Raw genomic sequence first — 15,750 nt, 5'->3', positions numbered from 1 at the left:
CCTGGGCCTTAAAATTGTTCCCCACAAAACAAGGAATTCCCTTCCCAATAAGTGTGGCTATTAGGCTGTTTCCTTAAGAGGCATTAGCTCTCCGGAAATGTGTTCTTTTGAAATTGCGGCACATGAAGTAACTAAACAATATAGTAATATGACAGAAAAGGCAATATCCCTCCCATTGTGATTACGGTGGTATAAGAATCACATGAGAAAAATATACTTTAGCTTACATTTACCGATGGTTGACTCAGTTACAGACGGGAAGCATATGACAAAGACTTTTTTCCAGGTGGGAGTCTGGATCTACGCAGTCTGCCATTTTTCGTCTCCACACTGAGAGGGTTTTCGGACGAAGGTCTGACACTTGCTTCAAAGGGTTTGGCTGTTGTCCAAGCCTTTTAATACTGTCTGCTTCACTTGCTGGTCTTCTCTGGTCTCCAAACAAGGGCAGTTAGGGACCAAACTCCTCCCCCGTAAAATACAGAAATAGCATAATGCCTACATGCCTGTTCTCATTCTCCCATCAAGGAAGGAAGATTTTGTACTGACAGAGGACAAAAATACTGTTCTGTGTTTAAGCTGACTATACAATCCTCCAGTTGTCTTTGGCTATCTAGTCTATGCTTGGTTGACAATTCTAAATGCTGAGCCCCTGTGTGCCAAACTTTGCATGCATATGTGAATGAAACTCATAACAGTTCTGTCCAGATATAGTGACATAAATATTAAAGAAAAATGTATTATAACATAGGCTCGTAATGATTAACTCCCTTTTCTTTGTACACACCACCCAACTCTACTACTGATTGGATGGTTTAGTGCAGTTTTCAGATTGGCTTACCCAGGAGACAATCGAATTTCACTATAGAGGATGTAAAAGTTGTAGCAAGGTTTCTATCGATCAACCTGAGGAAGCAGACAGCCGCAGCATCCGCCCAACCCTGTCTCCCCCCCCCAACTGGTCCTCATTGTGTTCCCTTGAACCCTTCCACTTTTTTCCCATATGATAAATGCTTCTGTATCCAAGTTTTCCTTATCTGTGGGGTCTTTCAGGAATGTTACCACTATTGATAGCGTGAATTTACTCAGTTTCTGCCTAGTTTATTTAGGGCTTGTTCAAATTTGTACATTTTTCTGCAGGCCACATAGTACAAGTAATCAGTTATATTCTAAGGTCCCCATTTACATCACTGTGAAGAAGCCCAGTATGTTTTTAAAAATGTGATACAGTATATAGCATACTTTCTACATGGGTCAGCAAAATTGTTCTCTTTGCTTGTTAAAGTTTAGACAGAAGTTTTTCCTACTATTTTTTACTCTTTTCTAGCCAGCTCTTTGTAAGCAATCAATCAATAAATGTATGTTAATTGGGACAAAATGTTGCTTTAATCTTTGTGCCAATAGTGCTAGGATGAAAAAAAAATTGAAACTACATTTAAACATAAAAACTGTCTCGGCTACCATGGGCGCAGTATCCTCCAACCTTCCCTTAACTGTCTTTTATCTTTCTTCACACAAAAAACACCCAATATTTAGGCTGCAGTGTAATTTAAATATTTAATTTCTGTAAGTCGGAAAGCTACTGAAACCAAATAGGTCCTCATTTGTGTTTTGTTTTTTTTAAATAAACCTGATTTTTTTTTTTTTTTTTTATTCTTTACTTTTTTTTAGGTTCATCCCCTACACCCAGGGTCTCTAACAGTGATGGTTCATGATTTATGCTTGGCATTTCCAGCTCCTGCCAGAGCCACTGTGCATATTTCAGATATTCATGAGGTTTATGTTAGAGTTGTTGACAAGGTTCGTGCAATATTAATTGTAAATATTTAACTTAATATAATTTTTTTTTAAATGTAGATAGAGAGATGAACTTGAGTATGAGCAATAATAATGTGGTCATAAATGTGTCAGGATTTTTTTTTTGCTGCAGGTCGAGATTGGCAAATCGGTGAAAGCTCATGTACGTGTTCTGGATGATAACAAAAAACCTTTCTTGGCTAAATATTTCCCTTTCATGAATTTAAAACTTAAGGCTGCATCTCAGATTGTGTCATTACTGTAAGTGTTTTATTTTAACATTAATTCCTATTCAAGAAGCGTGAAAGGTATAATGTATGTGTGATATTTAAAAGAATTGGAAAAGATTCTTCACAAGTGATTGTGACTCTGTTCATTATAGTAGTTTATTGTTATTATTCCTGGATACTACTGATTATTCTTCCATTAAGTGCAGTTTCTGTGGTCTGGTGTAAGCTTAACCTTGAAATCTTTAAATGTCTCTATCCAGCTGTCAGTTTCTATCTAAAACTTGTTTGAACCTTTACAGTTAGATTTTAGTTTTAAGTGACGCACTAAGACTACTCTGAATAGTATACGAAAAAGCTTGTAATCCCGGGCCCATCACCGTTGCAAATGTGTCAAGCAACACAAATAGCAGGCAGCTTGAGAAGAACTCAGATGAGGACAGGATGATGCCCAACTTCTTGCTGCATCCAAACAGTGACATCTTTATACCTGGTGCAGCTTCATTGTTCTTTTGTGTGTGAGTGAACGGTTCTTGCGGGGAGGGCTTCTGTTCTCTTTTTCTGATGTAGAACCCTCATGCTCATCTGAGTTCACCTCTGTTATAGCATGTCTTTATTTGAAAACTAACAGTGTCAGGTCAGGGGGAGCATGACTGTGACTGAGAGAGTAAAAGTGAATAATGAAACAAAACACTATCTTTTACAAGTTCCATAAATTTACACTGGCTGTTAAACTCAAGTAAATCAAATCTATGTTTTTATTTTCTAATAGTAATAATAATAGCCGCTCACTCCTCTAAACAGTTCAATGCATGAAAGACCCGGAATTGAACTCGTCACCTTTCAACTTGGAGACAGCAGTTCTTACCTCTACAGCAGCCAAGCAGACACACATCCATCCATCCATCCATACATACATATATTTTTGTATTAATCACAGGGATATAGGAAGAAAGGAAGGTTTGGCTACAAAGGTCATTAAGAGGTTAAAAAAAAGGTCCTAGACGTATAAATTCCGTAACTGGACAAGGTTTCGAAAGTTAGAAACAAATTTAGAAGGACATTTAGCTATGTAAAGATATTATGATTGGAATGTTGAACTGTAACAGGTGTTAGAAGCTGTGTGTTTTATATGCATATAGTGATTTTTTTTTTTTTTGGCGGGAAGGTTGAAATGCCTGCCTGGCTCCTCTACTAAAAAGAGGAATGTGAAATACAGTTATTTAGGAGGATTGCAGTGGGGAAATTATATAGGGTATTAATCATATTTACACAGCCCATTCTATCCATGACTTGTCATTAGAATGGTCAGCTGATATGATCTAAAGCCATGTCTGCATCAGGAGAAAGAAGAGTGCATCTGGGTTTACAAGGGATGAAGCAGAATCAGTGACCTTTACGAGTCTGTGCATTTCATCCAAAACCATCAATAATTGTACATGTAAAGGCAGATTAATCAGAATAGATACATTTGCAAATAGACTCTCTGTAGTTAATGAGCAGAAATCCTGGCTAATAGTTTTGCATCTGTGTTTATAAGAAAGTAGGGTCTGAAACCCTGACATAAAGTTAGGACCTTTCGTTGCTCTAAAAGTAGAAAGACTGTCTTGTTAATTCTTACATTTAAGTAATTGTTTGAACTGGCTTCCTTGATCATATCAAAGAAGGAAAGTGACAACTTTCCAAACTAAGATAATTGGCTCAGGAGGACACCCATCCAATTTTGCCATAAGTCGTAGTCCATAACTTCAAGTTCAGCTACACAGATAGAAAAAGAGGCGTTTATTTTAGATGCCCAAATGAGGAAGATAACATTATGAAGATATTATCTTATTAATACGATATTTTAATTATTAATGACATTTTTGATTATTTGATGGTCTGTGATGAGCCTCTCCAGGGCTTCTTCATGCCTTGTATCAGATACTTGCTGAAATTGGTTCCAGTTTTCTTATGGTCCTGCTCAGAATAAGCTGGCATGGAAAATGAATGGATGGTTTATCTGGGGCTCATTTTGTAAGTATCGATAAAGGGTACCGGGGCAAAAGAGTAGTTTTCCTGATTCTGAACACAAGAAGGGTGCGTAGCCTGACCTCAGGTGTCCAATAATGTATCATATTGCTGTGAATTTGAATCTGTTTCCTGACCTTTAAGCTCTGGGGGAATTTTGACAATTAAAAATGTGTGACCTTTATTAACATAATGGAGCACATCCTTTCCAGGTGTGAAAGATGGGATTTAAGCTCAGGAATTCAGTGGAGTTTGCACTGAAAGGTCTGATGAAAACCAGATAAAAGACTTTATTAGCAGCTTACTAGCTGCCTCTCAGGTACCTTTCAGTGTTGTATATACTCCCTAGACTGGACAACAGGAACTCCTCTAAGTTGACAGCAAAAAAGTTTGTTGAGAAGTGAGTTTTTTCAATTGCCACCTCAAAGTCCCATGGTGTGACAAGTGATTGGTGCAACTGTAGGAAACAGAACAGAGAGGAAGAAGCTTAACAAGGCACCTAAAACTAATACAACAACATTCATTTATATAGCACATTTCCATACACACAGTAGCTCAAAGTGCTTTACATAATAAAGAATAGAAAAATAAAAGACACAATAAGAAAACAAAATAAGTCAACATTAATTAACATAGAATAAGTAAGGTCCAATGGCCAGGGGGGACAGAAAAAACAAAAACAAAACTCCAGACAGCTGGAGAAAAAAATAAAATCTGTAGGGATTCCAGACCATGAGACCGCCCAGTAGAATAGAAAGCAGTGGCAAAAAATAACGTATTCCATATGGAATCTGTGATTTATTCTGAGCAGAGGAAAATTAGAACTCACTTGCTAAGAGTGCCACAACCAGCAGGAATTGATCAAGTTTAGATCTTCAGTAAATTAACATAAATAAAGTTAAAGAAAAAAACTGGTGAGGTCCATAAGAAAAAGAATGGGGCAAGCAACAATTTCTAACCACCTATCTCCACATACAAGTTATAAAACTTACCCAGATTGTCACCACTTGATTGTAAATTCTTAATCTCAAAAATGCAAACATCCAGGACTCTCTAAGCTCAGGCATCCACCAAAAACCTCCTATATAATATCATCCCGTACTTCCAGCAGTAATGTTGTGTCTTGGTAGAGTAATATATTACTCTACTTTACCCTTTTGTATTATTATGTAGCCTTTGTCAGAATCCCTCAAATCTCACAGACTTACCACTGTTTTTAAGGTATTGTATCATATAACTTCTCCCCACCTTCCCTTCTACATCTATAACCTCAGGCAATTAGGTGTAGTAAAAGACAAGCAGGAGTTAAGTTACAATTTAAACAATGTATTATTGATAACCTTCATGCTATACTGTTAATATTAACAGTAAGCAAAGTACATTTGAATATTCGCAATCATACAATCTGCTGATGTTTAGTTTCAGGTGGCACACAAACTTATTAGGTACTTAAAATGTCTCTAGTTGGGTCCTCATTTTTGATCAGCTTTCTTCAGAACAGGCCTCATGCCTGTCTCAATATGGCTGCCGAGCTGCGCTCTTCATTGTGTTGTCCTTTTCAGTTCATGGTGTTTGTAAGAGAGACAGAGAGAGAGGGAAAGCAAGCAAATGTATAGATTCTCTGTCCAACTTCTGCAGCCAATAGGGTGTCATGGTATTTAAAGGCTTCTGATACAAGCCAGTACCTAACAGGTATACTTTAGACCAATGGGGCATAGAATACTTTCACAACTGCACCCAAAACCATTTGTTAAGGTGATGCTTGCCAGCTAGGCAGTCTGGCTTTCCTGTGTAGGCTGATTGAGAGAGCCCTGCAAAGAAACATTTGTTAAATTTGTATGAGGCACTTCCCCCAACCCTGTCATAAAATTACAAAGACTCATTCCTAAAAAGTGGTTGGGGGTACTTAACCGTACAAATAAAGACATACAAAATATTTATCAACTTATATGCAAAATTTCACACCACAACAAGTGACTAACTACAAATTACCAAAGAAGCTGACCCCATGCCTTTTACAAAATAGAAAAACCCATTATAAAAAAATAAAAGCAAGAAAAACGGCCTGATGCCATTCCAGTCCACATCATTAGAATTAAGTTTGAACAGTAAATAAAGCCATTTAGAAGAAATAGCACTTAAGCAAGGAAAAACTACAATGGACATGAGGAACAGAATTAAATGCAGTACCTGGTGATCCACAGGGATGCTATGAATGTCAACAGAGAGCCAGAAACAGGTAGGCCAGCAGAGTAAGCATACAATCCCCAAACTCCTAACCTAGAAGCAGCCCTTAGATGGCAATAAAAATAGAGAGTCAATTATCTAAAAGGATTATAAGATAAGGAGCAACTTGAACATTAACTAATTTAAGATTGGATGAATACAGTAAATTGTAATTGTGGCAAGTGTCTGCAATGGAGAGTTAAATATTGAATGCACCGATCTAAAACATATATTTTCAGCTTAGCAGTATAAGGTAAATACAACTAAAGCCCTGCATTATTGGTTTATAACAACTGGAACCATTGTCTTTCCTCATCTGTTTTAATGGAACACTGTGCTTCACCTCAGAGAAAGCTGCAGTCCAAAAATATCTAGAATGTAATAATAAGAGATGAGTACCAGTTGAATCTGCACAGCATGGAAGAACCAATGTACTTGCATAATCTAAGATATTAAGTTTTAAGATTTGGGGACCACTTCAGCTGCATTTATACGTGGAAAAAGGATTGGATTATCCTTCCCAGTGTCTCCTTTAAGACCTGCAATTTTTACATTGTCTCTGCAAGTTCTGTACTCCTGATGGATGAGCTTTGTTTTTAAGGCATTGACCTCATTACACTACACATTAATCTCTTTTGAGTATTTGCGAGATGCAGTGAACTTTAGAGCCTGATGTCTCTTATTTCATTCTGCCTACTCCTCTTTTATAGTACCCAGTTCTGTATGTTAGTAATGCATGTTGATCAATATTTATTGAAGGGATTTATTTTGAAAAGCAATTTCAATTACAGTTCTCATCTTGTCATGTGTAGCATTAACTATATAGAAGGAATTGTAAAATTCATTAACACTATATTGCAGAGAATTACTCATGATTGCTATCTATTTTGAGGCAGCACAGTAGCGCAGTGGTAGCGCTGCTGCCTCGCAGTAAGGAGACCTGGGTTCACTTCCTGGGTCCTCTCTGCATGGAGTTGGCATGTTCTCTCTGTGACTGCGTGGGTTTCCTCTGGGTGCTCCGGTTTCCTCCCACAGTACAAAGACATGCAGGTTAGGCGGATTGGCAATTCTACATTGGCCCTAGTGTGTGCTTGGTGTGTGGGTGTGTTTGTGTGTGTCCTGTGGTGGGTTGGCACCCTGCCCAGGATTGTTTCCTGCCTTGTGCCCTGTGTTGGCTGGGATTGGCTCCAGCAGAACCTCGTGACCCTGTGTTAGGATATAGCGGGTTGGACAGTGGACGGATGGTATCTATTTTAAAATGTGTGTGTATAATATATATTTACATTTCTTTGTTTTTTAAATTATATTGCAGACCACTGAGTGACTCTATGGAAAATGACACAGCATCTTTTCTAGTCCAAGGAATAACAATTGGGCAGACAAGTCTTTCTGCTGTTGTTGTAGATAAAAATGGCAAACGGATTACTTCTGCTCCTCAACCAATTGAAGTATGTTTAAAAACTTTGTTCAATTATATTTTTTTCTCTCATATTTGAAATTCAAAGTTACTCCTTTGCATAAGCAGAGATGCACAGAATAAAAAATCTTGTTAAAAAGCATATATGTGTACAATGTGATGGAGAAAAAAGTACATTTATACTGAAAAGCTGACAGAAGGTCTTTTGGGTGACATATGTCAATGTAACAATCCTAGGTAACTGTAACAAAGCTTACAAAGAAACAGATTTTACTTGTTGTTATAAGATAGGTTGTGATATTTTTCATTACATTTATTTTGTCATAATTAAGACTTGCTGTCATTTGCCCTAGACCTTCTGTGACTTTATTTTGTATTTATTTTTTTAAGTCCTGTTGCATAGTACAGTATATCATTGCAGCCAATAGGGTGTCTGAGCTAAGGTCACACAAAAGAAATACATTTTGTTACTTTGAAGCAAACAATGTTATTGAATAATGATTTCCATTTTGAGATTCATGTTACACAAGTGTGTATCAATTTTTTTCACAAAAATATAATTTGTAGCTGTGAGACATTGTCATTTTCATTCAGCTGACTAATTCAGATTATTCCTTGACTACATATTACATATGAGGTTAGTTTTCACTGCTCTTGAATGTTGAATCTTGAATGATGTGACTAGAGCTTCAAGCATTTTGGTTATATTTTTTTTTTTTGCAGGTGCTTATTTCTGCCCAACACAAAAAATAACTGCTTTATTTCATAGATCTGTTGCTCACCTGCAGGCTATCAGTAGCATTCCATACATATGTATTTTTCTCCTGTGTTGACAAGTAAAGTACAAATTCAGCATAGCAGTAGTAGAAGTATACCAAATAATTTACACTTGTACAAGTACAGTGCAAATTATTTATTATGTGTGATATTCTATTTAGTATAAATAGTTAATATATTAGTAATAAATAGTTGCTTTACTGGTTTCCTATACCCCATAACTAAGTAAACGAGTTTCCAAATGGATGGATGGATGAATCAATGAATTAATTTTTGGAATCCTTTACCAGGTAACTCGATTTACTAGCTGCTGATAAAGCTGTAACATTGAGTGCAGTTTATATTTTTACAGAGCAGAATCTGCACACAGAGGTGTTCATGTGATGGTGAAGGGAGAACTACTGTGTTGAGGTGCACCTTATAGTATTGAAGTGCTTTCCTGGAAATTAATTACTACATATATTTATTATCATTGAATTTAAAAACAAAATTCTGTAAGCTATTCAAGGACATTTTCAACAAGCCTCATTTAAGTAATTTACATTTAAGGATGTATATAGCAAAATAAGGAAACTCAAATTACTGTTTAATTATGGTGTACGTACTTCAGTAAGAACACCTTAAGTTTCAATTTGCAGTGACTAGATTTCAGTATTAACATTACAAAGATGGAAGAAGTTTTTATATCTCCTAATAGCAATGGCACAAGACATGAGCCAATTCTGGATTGGGCACAATATTATATTTTATATTATTATAGTATAGCTTGTAGTTGTGCACACTCTTGTTCATACTTGTTTTCTAATTAATCTAACCTGCATGTGGTGCTAGGCAGGAGACAACTCTAGATAGTATTCTAATTCATTACTGGACATATTTATGCATACGTGCCAGATCAAGCCATGTAACAAAGAACAGATTTAGGAATTGAATACATGCTGTGGCAAAACATGTAATGCTATTAGGGGTGTTCATGCAAGCAGTACATTTATCATATGACACAATCAAAGTTGTAAAATTATTTTGGTTTACATTAGGCAAATTAGCATCTTTTAAACAATCACTTACTTCATTGTTATGCTAAAGTATAAAAATAATATAATTTAGATGTCCTTTTCATTTTGGCTTTTGCTTGAAGTCGGCTGGGCACCAAAGACTCATACATATGCTTATTAATTTCATCCTTTTGAGCCATTGACACTCAACTAAGTGCTGCAAGGTGTAACTTCAAAGTGTTTGGGTTGTTGAAGGGGCTGATAAAAAATATAGGCACATAATTTTCCCTTTTAATAAGAACATTGTCTGGTGCTCAGTAGCTTTAAGCATGTGTCCCAAATACTGCAGTGCTGCTTTAGTAGCACTATATGTATGTGTGTGTGTGTGTGTGTGTGTGTGTGTGTGTGTGTATTTAAAATAATAAAATATTGTGTGTTTTTATTTGAAGAAAATCTCTACCCTCACAGCTCAAGGAAAAATTAGAAAAATATTTTATTGTAGCTTTTTAGCACTAACTTTATTTTCTTGTCATAAGTTTACAAAAAAATGTGCTTTGTGCAACTGGACATTTATCTGCTTTAAAGGCATTAGAGGTCTCCAATTTCTAGGGTCTTTTGTTTCATGCTCTGTCTAGTCTACTATTGCTAACTTTTACATACCTTGTTGGGAGAAATTAATACATTTTATTTTTTTTTTTTAAATAGTATTACTAAATACTGATTCATGTAAGAAATCAAGTGTCTGGCGCAAATAACTGGTTTCCATGATTGAAAAAAAGGTTCAACTTCAAAAATAGTGAATTTATTATTTAACGATAATTGGCTCTAATGCACCCAAAAACATTTGTGTTTCTGCTTCTTGTTTTTGTTGTAGAAAATATCTTATTTTTTATTAAGCAGGTCCTACTACTTTCAAAGAATATCGAAACTATCCAGAAATTGTAAGGTAATTTTAAGGTTGTGTTTTGGGTTTCTCAATCATTCTGAAATGCTGTTTTTTTTAATACAGGTCTTTCCACCATTCAGGCTAATTCCCAGGAAGGTGACTTTAATTATTGGAGCGATGATGCAGGTATTTATGTTTGTTTGTGATGTAGACATGCATGTAAGGTTAATTAGTGACTCTGTGTTGGGTTTGCATGTGAGTGGCTCCAGCAATGGACTTGTGCACCATCAGGAACTGCTTCATACCTGTCTGCCATTGCTGCTGGGTTAGGTTCTGCCCCTGTGACTTTAAACTGGATTATGTTGATTTGAGAATATTATTTTTGTATTATCATCAATGCAATGTATTTTTAAATGCTTTACAGTGTTAATTTTTAACAACATTTAGTATTGTTTCATACACATTTTGGGTTTCTGATATATTGTTTATATAGTAAGGGAATAATAGGAGATACCACTTTTACAATGAAAGTTATAAATGTATTGAAGAAAGAGAAACCTTTACATAACAAAAATACTTCTATATGGTGAATTCAAGAATTTTGGAGAAGGAGGTTATCCATGGAAAATTAACTTTGGGCACTGACATTCTTGAAGTCCATATGGATTTAAAACGGTATCTCTATTGATTTAATTTTATTAATATATTTGCACTGTTCTGTTCACTTCACATCTTTACCTGACTTTAAGTGTTGTATTTAAATTATATAAAACATTCAGTCAACATTTTTACTTTTATCCATACTCGACATACTCTTGTGAGGCTGCTTTAAATGAATGTTACAGCAGTATCTTGCATAGCAGTTATATCATTACACAAGATCAGAATATTCAATTCTCTAATATGTGCACTTGGTTATTATAATTTCAAAGTAACCTTGAATAAAGAGATACTAATGTTCTTAATAAAACTTTAGAAAATTTAGTCAGTATAGAAATTAAGGAAGCAAAAGGAAAGAATGTTTCATTATTCTCTTATTGGTACTGTTGTAGTTCAAAATAAGTACAGTGATCCCCCGCCTATCGCTGAAGTTATTTTCCAGACCCATCAGCGATAGGTGAAATCCACGATCTAGAACGACCATATAAGTCAACATTTTTTTTTTTTTATATATTGTTTAAGCCTTAAAATACCCTTCCCACAACTTATTTAAACACACTTTGTAAACACATATGATATGTGGATGTCCGGCTAAGGATATAAGTAACATCTCTCTATTATAAAAAAAAAAAAAAAATCTTGGCAGGGAGACCAGGAAGACGAGGCTTGATCTTCTCAGAAGGTGATTTGACATCCCACGAGAGACATTTTAATGTCACGCAAGACAAGGCAGTGAGACAGAAAGACGGCTGCTGTACAGCTTTTAAATGATCTATGACATAGAGCGACAAGCAGAGCAGGAATCTTGGCAGAAGCAGCAGAAAGCCTGTAGCTGATCCGTCCACTTCTGCTTAGCGTATGTTCAGCTCCCCCCCTTCACAATGCGGGCGGGAGAGATGCAAAGTGGCAGGAGCGTAGCACGCCACCAGGGGAGTTGAGCAAAGCGATCAAGGCCAGATCATCTCGGAGAGACACTTTGACAACACACAAGACTAGACATTACAACCATAGGAAGCAAAACCCATGAGACAGTGACTTTTGCACATCATGCCCTACTTACAATGTAAAACAAGTTCACTGACATCTAACCTAGCAGTTGTTGGAATGCTTTTGGCAGATAAACTTCAGGTACTCCCAGCTCTTAAAACAACGAAAAGCAGAACACGCAGCTTGCCAGCAGCAGCAGCAGCAAGCCAGCAGGTAATCCGAGCACTTCTCCTTAGCGTGCATTCAGCCCTCAACCCCCCCTCCTTCACCTCCTCCCCCTTCAGAACACTAGCGGCAGAGACGCAAAGTGGCAAAAGGACAGCTGCTATACAGGCTTTAAAGTGATTGACGCAAAGCACGACAAGCACAACACACAGCTGGCCAGCAGCAGCAGCAAGACACCAGCTGAACCGATCGCATCTCTTTACCGTGCGTTCAGCTTTAAGAGTTTTTTTCCCCACCATGGTAAGGCAGCACAGTGGTACTGCCTCACAGATTTCACTCTGATCTGTGTGGAATGTGCATACAGTGGTGTGAAAAACTATTTGCCCCCTTCCTGATTTCTTATTCTTTTGCATGTTTGTCACACAAAATGTTTCTGATCATCAAATACATTTAACCATTAGTCAAATATAACACAAGTAAACACGAAATGCAGTTTTTAAATGATGGTTTTTATTATTTAGGGAAAAAAAATCCAAACCTACATGGCCCTGTGTGAAAAAGTAATTGCCCCCTTGTTAAAAAATAACCTAACTGTGGTGTTTCACACCTGAGTTCAATTTCCGTAGCCACCCCCAGGCCTGATTACTGCCACACCTGTTTCGAACAAGAAATCACTTAAATAGGAGCTGCCTGACACAGAGAAGTAGACCAAAAGCACCTCAAAAGCTAGACATCATGCCAAGATCCAAAGAAATTCAGGAACAAATGAGAACAGAAGTAATTGAGATCTATCAGTCTGGTAAAGGTTATAAAGCCATTTCTAAAGCGTTGGGACTCCAGCGAACCACAGTGAGAGCCATTATCCACAAATGACAAAAACATGGAACAGTGGTGAACATTCCCAGGAGTGGCCGGCCGACCATAATTACCCCAAGAGTGCAGAGACGACTCATCCGAGAGGTCACAAAAGACCCCAGGACAACGTCTAAAGAACTGCAGGCCTCACTTGCCTCAATTAAGGTCAGTGTTCACGACTCCACCATAAGAAAGAGACTGGGCAAAAACGGCCTGCATGGCAGATTTCCAAGATGCAAACCACTGTTAAGCAAAAAGAACATTAGGGCTCGTCTCAAGTTTGCTTTGAAACATTTCAATGATTGCCAAGACTTTTGGGAAAATACCTTGTGGACTGATGAGACAAAAGTTGAACTTTTTGGAAGGCAAATGTCCCGTTACATCTGGCGTAAAAGGAACACAGCATTTCAGAAAAAGAACATCATACCAACAGTAAAATATGGTGGTGGTAGTGTGAGGGTCTGGGGTTGTTTTGCTGCTTCAGGACCTGGAAGGCTTGCTGTGATAGATGGGACCATGAATTCTACTGTCTACCAAAATCCTGAAGGAGAATGTCCGGCCATCTGTTCGTCAACTCAAGCTGATGCAATTTTGGGTGCTGCAACAGGACAATGACCCAAAACACACCAGCAAATCCACCTCTGAATGGCTGAAGAAAAACAAAATGAAGACTTTGGAGTGGCCTAGTCAAAGTCCTGACCTGAATCCAATTGAGATGCTATAGCATGACCTTAAAAAGGCGGTTCATGCTAGAAAACCCTCAAATAAAATTACAACAATTCTGCAAAGATGAGTGGGCCAAAATTCCTCCAGAGCGCTGTAAAAGACTCATTGCAAGTTATCGCAAATGCTTGATTTTTTTCTCCCTAAATAATAAAAACCATCATTTAAAAACTGCATTTTGTGTTTACTTGTGTTATATTTGACTAATGGTTAAATGTGTTTGATGATCAGAAACATTTTGTGTGACAAACATGCAAAGGAATAAGAAATCAGGAAGGGGGCAAATAGTTTTTCACACCACTGTATTCTCCTTAATGTCTGCGTAGGTTTTCCTTCTGGTGGCGTTGTTTTCCTCCCACATCTTCAAAGATGTGGCCATTCTTAATTGACCCTGTGCTAGTGTGTATAGACCTGTCATCTTTCGGTGAATGATTGTTGCCTTGTCTCCAATGTTAGGATAGCTTCAACCCCCATGACCCTAAACTGAATTAACTGAGATATGTTCGTGTTACATGTACAGTATTTACAAAATATGTTCAAAGCATTTTGGTAAAGTAGACATGCTGAACCAGGACACAGTAAGATAATCAGATAGAAGGCATGGCATTGCAGCTCCTCTTCAATGCTTTTCACTATCTTCTGAGAGGTGTACCTTATTTTTGTTCACCATCTATTGCTTATCATGGGCCAAACTGAGTCTTCATTCATTATGCTCATTTTGACCCCAAACAATCCACATCACAGTCTGTGTTGCTTTTTGTGTGACTTAAGCAGCTACAGTTCTTTTGGACTGCCTTCATGTCTTTCAAATAGGGACTAGTTACTGCATGATTCTGTCATGGAGACAATGCAGAAAATGCCACAGTTGACAGTGGGTGCCTGCCTGTCATTGTGTTGGGTGCCCTTGCCTGGAATAACCTTTCACTTCTGTGCCTTGTTTTGGGCAGTTTGAGTATTTTTGTCAGTGGTCCTGCAATTCATTGTACAACCTTTTTATCAGAGTTACTCTTTTCCAGGAGGACAATGGCTGACTACACATAGCTGTCATTCCTTGGGAATTTGTGTGTGGTGTTGGCAAGAATTTCTTACCATTGTTTTTGACTGATTTTTATTTGCTTTTGGGTTTGGAATTATTTTTTGGTTACAAATATTTATACACTGGGAAAAATATCTCTCAATTAATATATCAGAAGAGGAGTGGAAAGTAGCAATACAAATATTTATACTAGCTCTTAGGTTTTGGACTGTTTACATTAATTCTTTTGGGTGCAACAATGTTTTTGCCACTAAGTATATGCCAGAGTAAAGTAAAAATGTCAAAAACCTTGCCTGATGATAAAGTATTAGAAAAAATGACAAGGAAAGGTTTGCATAATTATAGATGTAATAATGTAAGTATTTAGTTAAGAATGAAAGTAGACTCAAAGACACTTTCTAAAGTAATACAGAAACTGGGTCTTTCAAGTTTGATCATTTGGATCAAAGGATCCTTAAATATATATGTAATTATTAAAGGAATCATGCAGATATCCACCTTATCCATTTAACAGATGCCAACATCTTGTCTACTAATTTAATGTGTGACTTTAAACTGTCAGAAGCAAATATTTCACTAGTAACATCATTCTATATGCTACATCTTTATTCTTGGCAGACTGCCTACCAGAACTAGAAAATAATGTGTTTTAATCTCTTTCAAACTGCAATACAGAACATGGCTGGGATATAAAGCTTAATCCTTTAACCCAGATTGCATTTTGTGGTAACCTTGCACATTAATTATGTCTTAATTCAATATTAGTAATTATTAGTGTAATTACTGGTCAGAAATTAAGGGATATATGGAGCATGTTGTAAGAATAATGCAATTAAGCTTTTTTCATAACTGCTTTTCATTTTGCTGTCATAGTAATATCAATTAAAGATGTAATTAACTGTTCATCAGATTCTATTCCATCTTCTGAGTAATTGTTGGAAGCAAATGCACACAACATATTTTGTGCTCAGTTGTATGCTTGTGCAGATAAA

The 15,750-nt window shown here is 36.8% G+C and overlaps 1 protein-coding gene across 1 annotated transcript in view; it reads left to right on the top strand.

Moving 5' to 3' along the window:
• Positions 1-15,750, top strand: part of nup210 (nucleoporin 210) — a 232,127-nt gene that overhangs the window by 128,530 nt on the left and 87,847 nt on the right. Inside the window, exons 21-24 of the mRNA XM_039770930.1 lie at positions 1,669-1,797; positions 1,928-2,055; positions 7,570-7,705; positions 10,456-10,518. Of these exons, the coding sequence (XP_039626864.1) occupies positions 1,669-1,797; positions 1,928-2,055; positions 7,570-7,705; positions 10,456-10,518 (456 nt within the window). The remainder of the gene's footprint in view (positions 1-1,668; positions 1,798-1,927; positions 2,056-7,569; positions 7,706-10,455; positions 10,519-15,750) is intronic.

This window comes from Polypterus senegalus, chromosome 12, assembly GCF_016835505.1.
Source record: "Polypterus senegalus isolate Bchr_013 chromosome 12, ASM1683550v1, whole genome shotgun sequence".
NCBI classification, from domain to species: domain Eukaryota; kingdom Metazoa; phylum Chordata; class Cladistia; order Polypteriformes; family Polypteridae; genus Polypterus; species Polypterus senegalus.
Note: the sequence above shows the minus strand (reverse complement) of the source record. Positions and strands in the feature narration are given on the sequence as shown.